The 13,516-nt window shown below is 37.8% G+C and overlaps 1 protein-coding gene across 1 annotated transcript in view; it reads left to right on the forward strand.

Moving 5' to 3' along the window:
* Nucleotides 1-13,516, forward strand: part of LOC149798941 (importin-5-like) — a 154,801-nt gene that overhangs the window by 69,956 nt on the left and 71,329 nt on the right. The window contains exons 13-14 of the mRNA XM_089957857.1: nucleotides 7,524-7,624; nucleotides 9,774-9,891. Coding sequence (XP_089813983.1) covers nucleotides 7,524-7,624; nucleotides 9,774-9,891 — 219 coding nt within the window. The remainder of the gene's footprint in view (nucleotides 1-7,523; nucleotides 7,625-9,773; nucleotides 9,892-13,516) is intronic.

A 13,516-nucleotide genomic window follows, 5' to 3' on the forward strand; every position in this document is an offset into this window, starting at 1 on the left:
TTAATGAATTCATTTATACTGAGTGACCTTTGTATATTGATGGCAAGTTGAATCTTTCTTCTGTTGCTGAATTGTATCAAATCTTTCTGAACACTGACTGATAGTATGCAATCCCTTTCTGACTGGACCACCGATCAGTCCTGTAGCTGTTGAACTCCTATGCAGAACTGTTGAACTACTATGCAGAACTGTTGAACTACTATCCAGAACTGTTGAACTCCTATGCAGAACTGTTGAACACATGCATGTCCACCATTGAATTTGTTTTTGTATGGTTATTCTCCACCATGTCCAGTAATGCCAGAAAATAATAATAAAAAAGTGGCAGAGAATAAAATAAAGGTCTACCTTGCTGAGAGCATGGAATGTGATGTATATCAATGGGGTACAGAGACGAAAGTCGATGACTGTCCCTACTTGCTAGATAGTATCTGATTCCATGGCATCTTGTATTTTATAGTCGGTGTACCAATATAATGGGATAGTTCACACTCATTTAGTGAATGATAATGATGTGAGTAGTTTGTGCAAATTTGGGCAGGGTTCTTTTCTGCTTAATTAGATCAGATTGATAAAAACTTGAATTATTGAGTTATTGCATTTTCTCTTTTTAGTTACTGACTTTTTCTAGTTACAGTTTTGTTTAATCTAGCATTTAGGGTACTACCCGGTATTGATGTTAGTGTACAGTGGTGCTCTCTTATATGGCCCTGTACACCAATAGCCACCACCTCTACATAGCCTGTTCTCTGGGTGCTAGTGAGTTTGTGTACAAAAATACCCTTCTTGGGCAGCCACCCCTCTTATGCATCATACAGCCAGTGTTCTGGGCCAAAAATATAAAATTTATCCCACACAAGTAGTCACGTTTTATCTAATATGTGTCCAGAACCAATATTTTATTCATGCAATAAGGTAAGTAATCCAAGTAATGATGTCTATTTCCTGATGTCAGGATTTCATTATAGAAGGAAGTGTTGGCTAAAGTACATTATTACATGTTCCACCTTTGATAATATTATATCATTATCTACTGCTCCGGTGGCCTAGTGGTAAGAGCATCCTCCTCGGATGCGAGAGGTCACAGGTTCAAACCCTGGTTGAGTCATATCAAAGACTTTTAAAAATGGTATTTTCAGCTGCCTTGCTAGGTGCTTAGCATTAAGACATTAGTGTTAGAATCGGTTGGCCTGGTGTCAGGATACTGTGACTGGGTGGGACATGATGCTACATGTCTGTGGCATGATGCCCCAGTGCTGGACATAATTATGAACTGCCACTGTGCCGACATCGTAGTAATCGTAGCAATATATGGTTGATTTTTTTTTTAAAGCTATGTTAAAAATCCAAATCACACACACACATCATTATCTATAAATGCTGACATTTACAGGAAATGAGCTCCGCAATGTTGTGATGGAGTTTTGGCTTCAGAATGCTGCCAAGTTCTTTTCTTTGATGTTTTTGACAGGATGTAATTGTCAAGATAATAACATGGTTAACATAGGCTAAATTATGGTTTTTATGGATTCACACACAAAGAAAAATAAACCTTGAACAAATCAGGGTACCAGATGAAGACCAAAAGTTCATGTGACAGTAGATGTATCGCTTCTTCATAAACAAGGCATTTCATCTACTCTACCAAAGTTTTGTTTGCATGATTAAATTGACTCATCAGCGATGGGAGAGAGGTTCTTGACAAAAATTTGATGGAAAGTCTCAAATAAGCAGCATCGTAACAGATAAGGAATGCCAGAAAAAAAAAAAAAAAAAGTGGCAGAGGATAAAAAAAAGGTCTACCTTGCTGAGAGCATGGAATGTGATGTATATCAATGGGGTACAGAGACGAAAGTCAATGACTGTACCTACTTGCTAGATAGTATCTGATTCCATGGCATCTTGTATTTTATAGTCGGTGTACCAAAATAGTGGGATAGTTCACTCTCATGATGTGAGTAGCTTGTACAAATTTGGGCAGGGTTCTTTTCTGCTTAATTGGGTCAGATTGATAAAAAGACTGAATTATAGAGATATTGCAAAATTTTGATTGGGAGTTTTTACATTTGTCCCCATTGTTGCAAGGCACGGAAGACAATCTGTAATACTTTTATCGCCTATGGCTGCCTGTGTGGAGATTACACTGAAGTGATTTTGCATAAATAAAAAAATACTTCATCAACAAAATTAATATAAGTCCAACATATAAATGAAAGTGTCTGTTTGATTGATTATGTTTAAAAGTGAAACTTAAAGTGTCTCATTCAAACAGCTTGAAAGGCCCTGTAGTGTAACAATGGTAAGAAGTTATTAACATCAGTAACACATAACCTGTTGCTACTGCATAACTGGTCTTTTCTGGATGGAAAACCCCTCAACTGTATGATGAGAATACATCCTCCCCTAGAGTGAGCAGAAAGTTCTAGATTCCAGAAAGCATATAGTTTAACCTGCAGCTATCTTGCCTATGTGCAAACTATCTCTTCATTCTTTTTCCAGTCACAGACATTACACCTGCTTAAATTAGGTATGAGAGAAAATTGACTTGACTTTGAGTCTTTCCTTATGTGCATTAGTTTTATTATGTGAAATTACCCATAGATCAAGCATTTTATCTATTGGGTTATTCATTTTTCTCTGATTACATTGTCTCAATTCTTGTCAAAATTGGTTTGCTGACTCATCTTGATTGTGTTTTATTACAGAACCAAATCACTCAAAACTGGTCTGCTGACTCATCTTGTGTTTTATTACAGTACCAAATCACCCAAAATTGGTCTGCTGACTCATCTTGATTGTGTTTTATTACAGTACCAAATCACCCAAAATTGGTCTGCTGACTCATCTTGATTGTGTTTTATTACAGTACCAGATCACTCAAAATTGGTCTGCTGACTCATCTTGTGTTTTATTACAGTACCAAATCACCCAAAATTTGTCTGCTGATTCATCTTGATTGTGTTTTATTACAGTACCAAATCACCAGAATTCATATACCTTTTAATTTTTTTTACGTGCGATTTTTGTCATATGCAGTATCAATCTCCTGCACCATTTTTAGATCAAGACTTCAAGCTGGCATATATTTGAGAGTGGTCTGTATGTGTGCAATAAGGTTTCTGAATTTTGTTACATCTCCAGTGCGGGTTGGGAATCCTTAACAGGTTGAATTGGAGGGGAGGGTGGGTACACTTTTGCTTATTTGTAATTTTGTGTAGTTTACAATTGAAAATGTTGTGCAACTCCTGTTAGAAACTTTGGATGTGATCATCACTCTGATGTAAAAATTGGAATCCATTCTAGGTGTGTTGGTTTGGGAGGGGATAGAGTTTCGAAGTTGATAACATTTATATAAATGTAGAAGAGGTTGTAGAGATAAATGAGAAAAGCTCAGTGATTAATGCTGTGTTGAGGAGACTTCTATCTCATATGATGTAGGTTCCCACTATAACAAGTTGCCTATACAATATGTAATCTACGTATATATGTACCTTTTGGGTCCTAACTCATGTTCCACATACCTGGGAGTTTCTAATAGATAATGTTAGTTTTGAGTGAGGAACTACTGCAGTGATACTAACTGAATGAATCTTGATTATTCATAATCTATGTAAAGGATGCCATTAGATGAATAGGAAATTTCCCATCGTAACATGCAAATACATGTTGCCATGCTCTCACCTAGACCCATAAATTCATCTCAGACATAGCGAGGCAGATAACAACCATGATGCAGCAGATTCAGAGTGGACAGTTCTCCCCATAGAAATTCAAGATTTTGGGCAGCTCATATTTAATGAATTTATTTATGTCGAGTGACTTTTGTATATTGATGGCAGGTTAAATCTTTGTTGCAGCATTGTATCCAATCTTTCTAAATGCTGACTGTTAGTTAACAATCCCTCTCTGGACTTGCTGTCAATCCTGACGCTGTTGAACTACTATGCAGAACTGTTAAACATGTGCATGTCCGCCACTAAATTTGTTGCATATTTATTCACCACCATGTCCAGTAATGCCAGAAAATAATAATAAAAAAGTGGCAGAGAATAAAATAAAGGTCTACCTTGCTGAGAGCATGGAATGTGATGTATATCAATGGGGTACAGAGACGAAAGTCGATGACTGTACCTACTTGCTAGATAGTATCTGATTCCATGGCATCTTGTATTTTATAGTCGGTGTACCAAAATAGTGGGATAGTTCACTCTCATGATGTGAATAGCTTGTACAAATTTGGGCAGGGTTCTTTTCTGCTTAATTGGGTCAGATTGATAAAAAGACTGAATTATAGAGATATTGCAAAATTTTGATTGGGAGTTTTTACATTTGTCCCCATTGTTGCAAGGCACGGAAGACAATCTGTAATACTTTTATCGCCTATGGCTGCCTGTGTGGAGATTACACTGAAGTGATTTTGCATAAATAAAAAAATACTTCATCAACAAAATTAATATAAGTCCAACATATAAATGAAAGTGTCTGTTTGATTGATTATGTTTAAAAGTGAAACTTAAAGTGTCTCATTCAAACAGCTTGAAAGGCCCTGTAGTGTAACAATGGTAAGAAGTTATTAACATCAGTAACACATAACCTGTTGCTACTGCATAACTGGTCTTTTCTGGATGGAAAACCCCTCAACTGTATGATGAGAATACATCCTCCCCTAGAGTGAGCAGAAAGTTCTAGATTCCAGAAAGCATATAGTTTAACCTGCAGCTATCTTGCCTATGTGCAAACTATCTCTTCATTCTTTTTCCAGTCACAGACATTACACCTGCTTAAATTAGGTATGAGAGAAAATTGACTTGACTTTGAGTCTTTCCTTATGTGCATTAGTTTTATTATGTGAAATTACCCATAGATCAAGCATTTTATCTATTGGGTTATTCATTTTTCTCTGATTACATTGTCTCAATTCTTGTCAAAATTGGTTTGCTGACTCATCTTGATTGTGTTTTATTACAGAACCAAATCACTCAAAACTGGTCTGCTGACTCATCTTGTGTTTTATTACAGTACCAAATCACCCAAAATTGGTCTGCTGACTCATCTTGATTGTGTTTTATTACAGTACCAAATCACCCAAAATTGGTCTGCTGACTCATCTTGATTGTGTTTTATTACAGTACCAGATCACTCAAAATTGGTCTGCTGACTCATCTTGTGTTTTATTACAGTACCAAATCACCCAAAATTTGTCTGCTGACTCATCTTGATTGTGTTTTATTACAGTACCAAATCACCAGAATTCATATACCTTTTAATTTTTTTTACGTGCGATTTTTGTCATATGCAGTATCAATCTCCTGCACCATTTTTAGATCAAGACTTCAAGCTGGCATATATTTGAGCGTGGTCTGTATGTGTGCAATAAGGTTTCTGAATTTTGTTACATCTCCAGTGCGGGTTGGGAATCCTTAACAGGTTGAATTGGAGGGGAGGGTGGGTACACTTTTGCTTATTTGTAATTTTGTGTAGTTTACAATTGAAAATGTTGTGCAACTCCTGTTAGAAACTTTGGATGTGATCATCACTCTGATGTAAAAATTGGAATCCATTCTAGGTGTGTTGGTTTGGGAGGGGATAGAGTTTCGAAGTTGATAACATTTATATAAATGTAGAAGAGGTTGTAGAGATAAATGAGAAAAGCTCAGTGATTAATGCTGTGTTGAGGAGACTTCTGTCTCATATGATGTAGGTTCCCACTATAACAAGTTGCCTATACAATATGTAATCTACGTATATATGTACCTTTTGGGTCCTAACTCATGTTCCACATACCTGGGAGTTTCTAATAGATAATGTTAGTTTTGAGTGAGGAACTACTGCAGTGATACTAACTGAATGAATCTTGATTATTCATAATCTATGTAAAGGATGCCATTAGATGAATAGGAAATTTCCCATCGTAACATGCAAATACATGTTGCCATGCTCTCACCTAGACCCATAAATTCATCTCAGACATAGCGAGGCAGATAACAACCATGATGCAGCAGATTCAGAGTGGACAGTTCTCCCCATAGAAATTCAAGATTTTGGGCAGCTCATATTTAATGAATTTATTTATGTCGAGTGACTTTTGTATATTGATGGCAGGTTAAATCTTTGTTGCAGCATTGTATCCAATCTTTCTAAATGCTGACTGTTAGTTAACAATCCCTCTCTGGACTTGCTGTCAATCCTGACGCTGTTGAACTACTATGCAGAACTGTTAAACATGTGCATGTCCGCCACTAAATTTGTTGCATATTTATTCACCACCATGTCCAGTAATGCCAGAAAATAATAATAAAAAAGTGGCAGAGAATAAAATAAAGGTCTACCTTGCTGAGAGCATGGAATGTGATGTATATCAATGGGGTACAGAGACGAAAGTCGATGACTGTACCTACTTGCTAGATAGTATCTGATTCCATGGCATCTTGTATTTTATAGTCGGTGTACCAAAATAGTGGGATAGTTCACTCTCATTTAGTGAATAATAATGATGCGAGTAGCTTGTACAAATTTGGGCAGGGTTCTTTTCTGCTTAATTGGGTCAGATTGATAAAAAGACTGAATTATAGAGATATTGCAAAGTTTTGATTGGGAGTTTTTACATTTGTCCCCATTGTTGCAAGGCACAGAAGACAACCTGCTATACTTTTATCACCTATGTCAAGATTTCCTTTTTGTACATGAATTTGAATAAATAATAATAAATCATCAAGAAAACAATGTAATAGTCTCCAACACATGCATGAATTTGCCTATTTCTTGAAAGATTCAGACAGAACAGAACTGTAGAAAGGAAATTTTAGATTCTTGCCAGTGCTTGAAAAGGCAGGAAGGGCAACAATTGCATTTACTATACATGTCTTTGGTAGGGCTGATTGTTGCAAAATAAAAATAAATAGTACATAAAGTGGAGAGATCTAGCAAGAAATTATTGACCTCCATGAGGTTTGGATCTGCAGTTTCTTAAACTGTACTATGTGTCATTTAGATTTGTGCAAACGCTTTAGTTGAACATAATGTTGCCTTCACTGCATCAAAGATTTCTGATGATGTCTAGTTGGTCTTGTATGTAAAAGTTCAAGGTCACAGGCCACATCATGTACTGCACTTGCAGGTATATGGTGAACATGTTGACTAGCACATAAGACTACGCTAAATTTGGTATGCTGACTGCTGCAAGAATATCAGAGACAGATTTAATACTTAGTTGTTAAAAAGAAGAAACAGGTGTATGTGGTATTTCTCAATATCTTGATGGCCATTATAGCATTATTACCCTCTGTGGACTCTTGTTTGAAATCAGTCTGTACCAAATGAGACAGGATGATCATATTAAGCTTGATGTTTTATGAGGAGGAGTAAGAAAGATTTAAAATCCTGGGATGTGGCAAGGGATTTAGGATATGATGGGTCACATAGAGATGAGTTGTAGAACTAACAACAATATAGAAGTGCATATATTTCTTATAGCCTTTATCTCTTTTTTCATAATAAAGTCTGGTTTTACATTATTGTTGTAGCTTTTGGAGAAGGGCACAAAGATGGTGTTGGAGCAGGTGGTTACAACACTGGCCTCGGTTGCAGATACCACAGAGGAAAAGTTTATACAGTATTATGACAGGTATTACAAAGTTTTTAAAAAGTTGAATGCTTTGAAGAATCATACTATCCCCCTAGAAAGGTAAAATATATATCTACCTTACCTCGGGTCTGAAAAAGTGCCTTAATAGCCCCAGATAAAGGTAAAATTTATATCTACCTTACCTCACATATGAAATAGTGTCATCTTAACTAAACTCAGGGGTGAAAAATCAATTGTTTTAGAAACCAGGACAAGTTTAATACAGATTTTATGGCACACTTTTCACTAACATGGGCGAATCCAAATATTTTATGACTTAGATTGTAGATAAAAGTAAACAATCAAAGCTAGTAATATATATCACAGTTGCATTTTGGGTTATTCACACATGCTATCACAGTGCATCAGTCTAGGCAGTCCATACAGGTGCATTTTGAGTTATTCATGCACACTACGACAGCAAATCAGGCTGGGCATACAGGTGCATTTTGATTTATTACCACTATCACAGTACATCAGTCTGGGCAGTCCATACGTGTGCATTTTGATTTATTCACACTATCACAGCACATCAGTCTGAGCAGTCCATACGTGTGCATTTTGATTTATTCACACTATCACAGCACATCAGTCTGGGCAGTCCATACAGGTGCATTTTGAGTTATTCATGCACACTATCACAGCACATCAGTCTGGCCAGTCCATACACATGCATTTAGAGTTATTCACACTATCACAGCACATCAGTCTGGGCAGTCCATACAGGTGCATTTTGAGTTATTCACACTATCACAGCACATCAGTCTGGCCAGTCCATACATGTGCATTTAGAGTTATTCACACTATCACAGCACATCAGTCTGGCCAGTCCATACATGTGCATTTTGAGTTATTCACACTATCACAGCACATCAGTCTGGCCAGTCCATACATGTGCATTTAGAGTTATTCACACTATCACAGCACATCAGTCTGGCCAGTCCATACATGTGCATTTTGAGTTATTCACACTATCACAGCACGTCAGTCTGGGCAGTCCATACAGGTGCATTTTAATTTATTCACACTATCACAGCACATCAGTCTGGGCAGTCCATACAGGTGCATTTTGAATTATTCATGTACACTATCACAGCACATCAGTCTGGGTAGTCCATACAGGTGCATTTTGATTTATTCACACTATCACAGCACATCAGTCTGGGCAGTCCATACAGGTGCATTTTAATTTATTCACACTATCACAGCACATCAGTCTGGGCAGTCCATACAGGTGCATTTTGAATTATTCATGTACACTATCACAGCACATCAGTCTGGGTAGTCCATACAGGTGCATTTTGATTTATTCACACTATCACAGCACATCAGTCTGGGCAGTCCATACAGGTGCATTTTAATTTATTCACACTATCACAGCACATCAGTCTGGGCAGTCCATACAGGTGCATTTTGAATTATTCATGTACACTATCACAGCACATCAGTCTGGGTAGTCCATACAGGTGCATTTTGATTTATTCACACTATCACAGCACATCAGTCTGGGCAGTCCATACAGGTGCATGTTGAGTTATTTATGTACACTATCACAGTACATCAGTCTGGGCAGTCCATACATGTGCATGTTGAGTTATTCATGCACACTATGACAGCACATCAGTCTGGGCAGTCCATACAGGTGCATTATGAGTTCATGTACACTATGACAGCACATCAGTCTGGGCAGTTCATACAGGTGCATGTTGAGTTATTCATGCACACTATGACAGCACGTCAGTCTGGGCAGTCCATACAGGTGCATGTTGAGTTATTCATGCACACTATGACAGCACATCAGTCTGGGCAGTCCATACAGGTGTATCTTGGAGTCTAGCATGGGTCTAACCTATATGTTGACTATTCTGCCAGTCTGTTTTGTTTGCATAGATAGTTACATTCTTTTAGAACCCATCCATGTGTGTTATCAGAGTTATATTTACCTGTAAAGCTTTGTAAATGCCCTGCATTTACGTAAAATAAGAATGAAAAAAAAATAATTTTCTGTGATTCCTTACAAAGAAGGATGTAAATTCATGGCAAGTGTAAATTTGTGAATTTTATCCAGTCCTGAGCTTGACTAAGTACTCTTTTTTATTTATTTTGTGTGAGTAATTAATAAATGTTCCATGTTCGTCTTGGGTTTAAGGTTCATGCCGTGCCTGAAGTACATTTTCCAGAATGCCAACAATGATCATCTGAAGCTTCTTAGGGGAAAAACAATTGAATGCATCAGTCTGATTGGACTGGCTGTTGGCAAGGACAAGGTAACACAAAGTTCTCGTGTTATTCAATTTTACCAATTTTGCAACTTCATTCAAATTTGCAACATAAAATGTTTAGAATTTCTTTTCTCACATGATGAGATAGAATTATAATTTTTCTGACATGGCAAGTGCTTCATCAGTCTTAAAATTGAATGCAGTATAATTTTTACACAAGTTCTCATTTTGCCATGTTGTAATTGTTTAAATCAATGTCACATGTGTATGCATGGCAAATACAAGATTAAAATGGCTCACCTGACAGTTTTTTCCAAGTCTGTGACAAAACTCCACTTGTTGTTTTAAATGAGATGCTAGAGACTTGAACTACTGATTGCTAAACACAGGTTTTCGTGTTCTTCTTGTTATTGTTGTTGTTATGGGTTTAGTGCCATATTTCAGCAGATGATAGACTTCACATGATTGGCATTGTGCCATTTTTCAGCAGATGATAGGCTTCACATGATTGGCGTTGTGCCATATTTCAGCAGATGATAGACTTCACATGATTGGCAGTGTGCCATTTTTCAGCAGATGATAGGCTTCACATGATTGGCATTGTGACATATTTCAGCAGATGATAGACTTCACATGATTGGCAGTGTGCCATATTTCAGCAGATGATAGACTTCACATGATTGGCAGTGTGCCATATTTCAGCAGATGATAGACTTCACATGATTGGCAGTATGCCATATTTCAGCAGATCATAGGCTTCACATGATTGGCAGTGTGCCATATTTCAGCAGATCATAGGCTTCACATGATTGGCATTGTGCCATATTTCAGCAGATCATAGGCTTCACAAGATTGGCAGTATATTTACCTTTATAGAATCCTGTGAAGAACCACTGACCCATGGGAGGCGAATGACAAGCTTTCTCACATACCCATTTTGACCAAGCCTGTGACTCAAATGGACAGAGGTTAGAAGTCAGTGATGTGGAGAGGCAAATGCCTTAGATCACATGGCCACCTTGGATCCATTTTTTATGCTAAAGTAGTGCCCATCCTTTTGTCTGTCTGTTTTACATGAAAGTAGTGGCATTTATGGGATGTAAGGATGGAATGTTCATGAACTTTTTATAATGGTTAGCATTATTTTAATTTTTTTTATTTATTTTAGTTTATTATAGTCATTTCGATTCATGTTAGCATGAAATATAATTAACTAAATGGAATGTTTAGAGGTTTTTTTTCCTATCGCTGATTCAGTTTTCGTGGGGCATACAGTTCAGTGGCTGCATTGAGCTGAAACTTTAGGATAATCTCACTGTGGGTCTTAAGATATATGCTTTTGTCCTAGGACTTCCTGTCTTGCTTGTATTATTGTGTTATTTCCATGAAGCATGTCAACAAAGTGCAGTAAATGCAAGAAATCCAAAGTCAGGGAAGACATTCATGAATCATATCTGTCGCGTGTTTAATGTACTTTGTCCTTACCTTTTAGTGTGTGCTCAGTTTAGTCCAAGGATGTGGGCTGCTGCCTTGGAGAAGTTGGCCGAAGACAAAGAAAAGAAGGGAAAATCTTGCAAGGACAACACAGACATTCTGAATAACCATCTGGAGACATAATATCTTGTAGTCCTCCCACCCCTCCCCAAAAAATTGGGCATCTACAACCATCAGCTACTATCACTTTTGTGGAAAAGTCACATTTTGCTATCAAAACTATATATACCTGACTTCAAATTACAGATGTGTTACCTGGTTTAGGAGATGACTGTGAAATTAATAAATTCCAGGCAGATTTTGCCCTTGCATTTCTTTCTTTCATGGGTGATTCTGGTACATTGGGAGAGTGTCCCTCCCATTGAGCACAAGTCAGCATGGCATCAGGCTTGCAAGTCCAGTCACAGGGTTTTAGGGATCTGTTGGATCCATCCTGTACTACAGTATCACCAGTACTAATTGTATGGAAAAATGGGAGCCAGTCTGGAAATGGGTGACAATAAATTAGAGTATATATGGGTTTGGCTGGCCAGAATTGGTTGATAATGAAATATGTATTTTTGTAATAAGAATCTTTTGAGAGTTATCCTAGTTGCAACTGAAAAAAATAGTGATACTTAATACTGAGTCCTATAGATGACCTTGCTGGCAACTCCATGGTAACCATTTTCCCGTCCACTCAATCCAAAGTTCAAGCATGAGAAACAATCATTCCTAGGTCAGTGCTGCAGCCATGGTTGGCTCTTGACATGGATTCCTTTGGAGGAGCCCCAGTGGAAATGACAGTAAGTACAGATGCCAGAACGTACATTTTTGGAGCCCACCTGTTAAAGGGCTTCAGTTTGGTCAGTGTCATTTTGGAGCCCAGAGAATGCCCTCTCTACATCAACCTTCTCGAAATGAAGGTAATCATCAATGACTTTCAATTCTGGAAGGACCGTCTCTAAAGGAAAACATTCCCAATTATGTCAGACAACTTGGTAGTGGTTACCTACCTAGATGGGATGGGGCAAGGAAATTACCCAACTTGTTTATTCTGGTTTGGCAGTTTCTACATTGGGTGTGACCAACTCAAATCAATATACAAAGCAGGCACATTCCCAGCATGCTTTGGCTGACACTCTGTCCAGAAGGATTACATAATTCATACAGAATGGTCCCTCCATCTGTCAGTCATTCAGTGGTTTTTGTTGGGTGTCAGATAACCAGTCATTTTGTGACAAGCTGGAATGACAAGTTGCCCACCTTGGTCTCTCTAGTTTTTGACATGTTGTCAATCATTTGGATAGAGTTGTGAGCCTTAGCCTACCCACCCATGGTCTTGGTTGTGAATACAGTACAGACATTGAGGGGTCAGACATGCAAAATGATTATGTTAGCCCCTCTCATTTGGGTCAAGTCCTGGGTCAGTGATCAATTTGATATAACAATATATCTGCCCAGGAAGACTCCAGCCAAGCTAGATCTTCTTAAACAGCCACAGTTGTTGGTGTTCCACCCCTACCTGGACCATCTTTTTGCCCCTGCCTGGACCATCTTCTTCATGCCTTGCTCTTGTCAGGACAGCCTTGCAAGTCAAGAATTTAAACCTTCAGTTGTGGAGAGAATCACAAGAAGGCCTTCCACTCAATAAGGCTTATGAGAGAAAGGGGCATGTTTTCGTGGACTGCTACCTGAATCCCTCAAATGGTTGACATTTTTCTCTGGCTCTATGAGGAGAACAAGTTGGCCCTGATTGCAATAAAAGATTACTGCTCCAAGATATATGATACATTGAGGCATCATGGCAGATAAAGATTTATCAGACCTACTAGCCAATTTGATCTAAATGGACCAAAATCCCTCACCCTGTTTCCAAAATTGAATCTTGTCCTGGGTTTTAACATGGCTTACTTTAGATAAATTTTAGCCTTTTGCCTGAACTTCACTGGAGACAAGACTATGTTATCATGACTGGTGAAAATTCAGTAATCTTAACGAGATAGGATCATAGATCAGATGACTTCAGACTGTGTTGCTTTCAAGTTAAAAGGGCTTATTATCATTCACATAAGGGATCCAGCCTTTGATTCCCTAAAAGGATGCCAAAGACATAGGTAGGATGCTCATCATTCCCTCTTCCAATTATCTATTCTTCCAACATTAAATTGATCTGGGAATGTATTTGCAAGAGAAA

This window comes from Sinohyriopsis cumingii, chromosome 5 (genome assembly GCF_028554795.1).
Source record: "Sinohyriopsis cumingii isolate HCF-2022 chromosome 5, ASM2855479v2, whole genome shotgun sequence".
Classification (NCBI taxonomy): Eukaryota; Metazoa; Mollusca; class Bivalvia; order Unionida; family Unionidae; genus Sinohyriopsis; species Sinohyriopsis cumingii.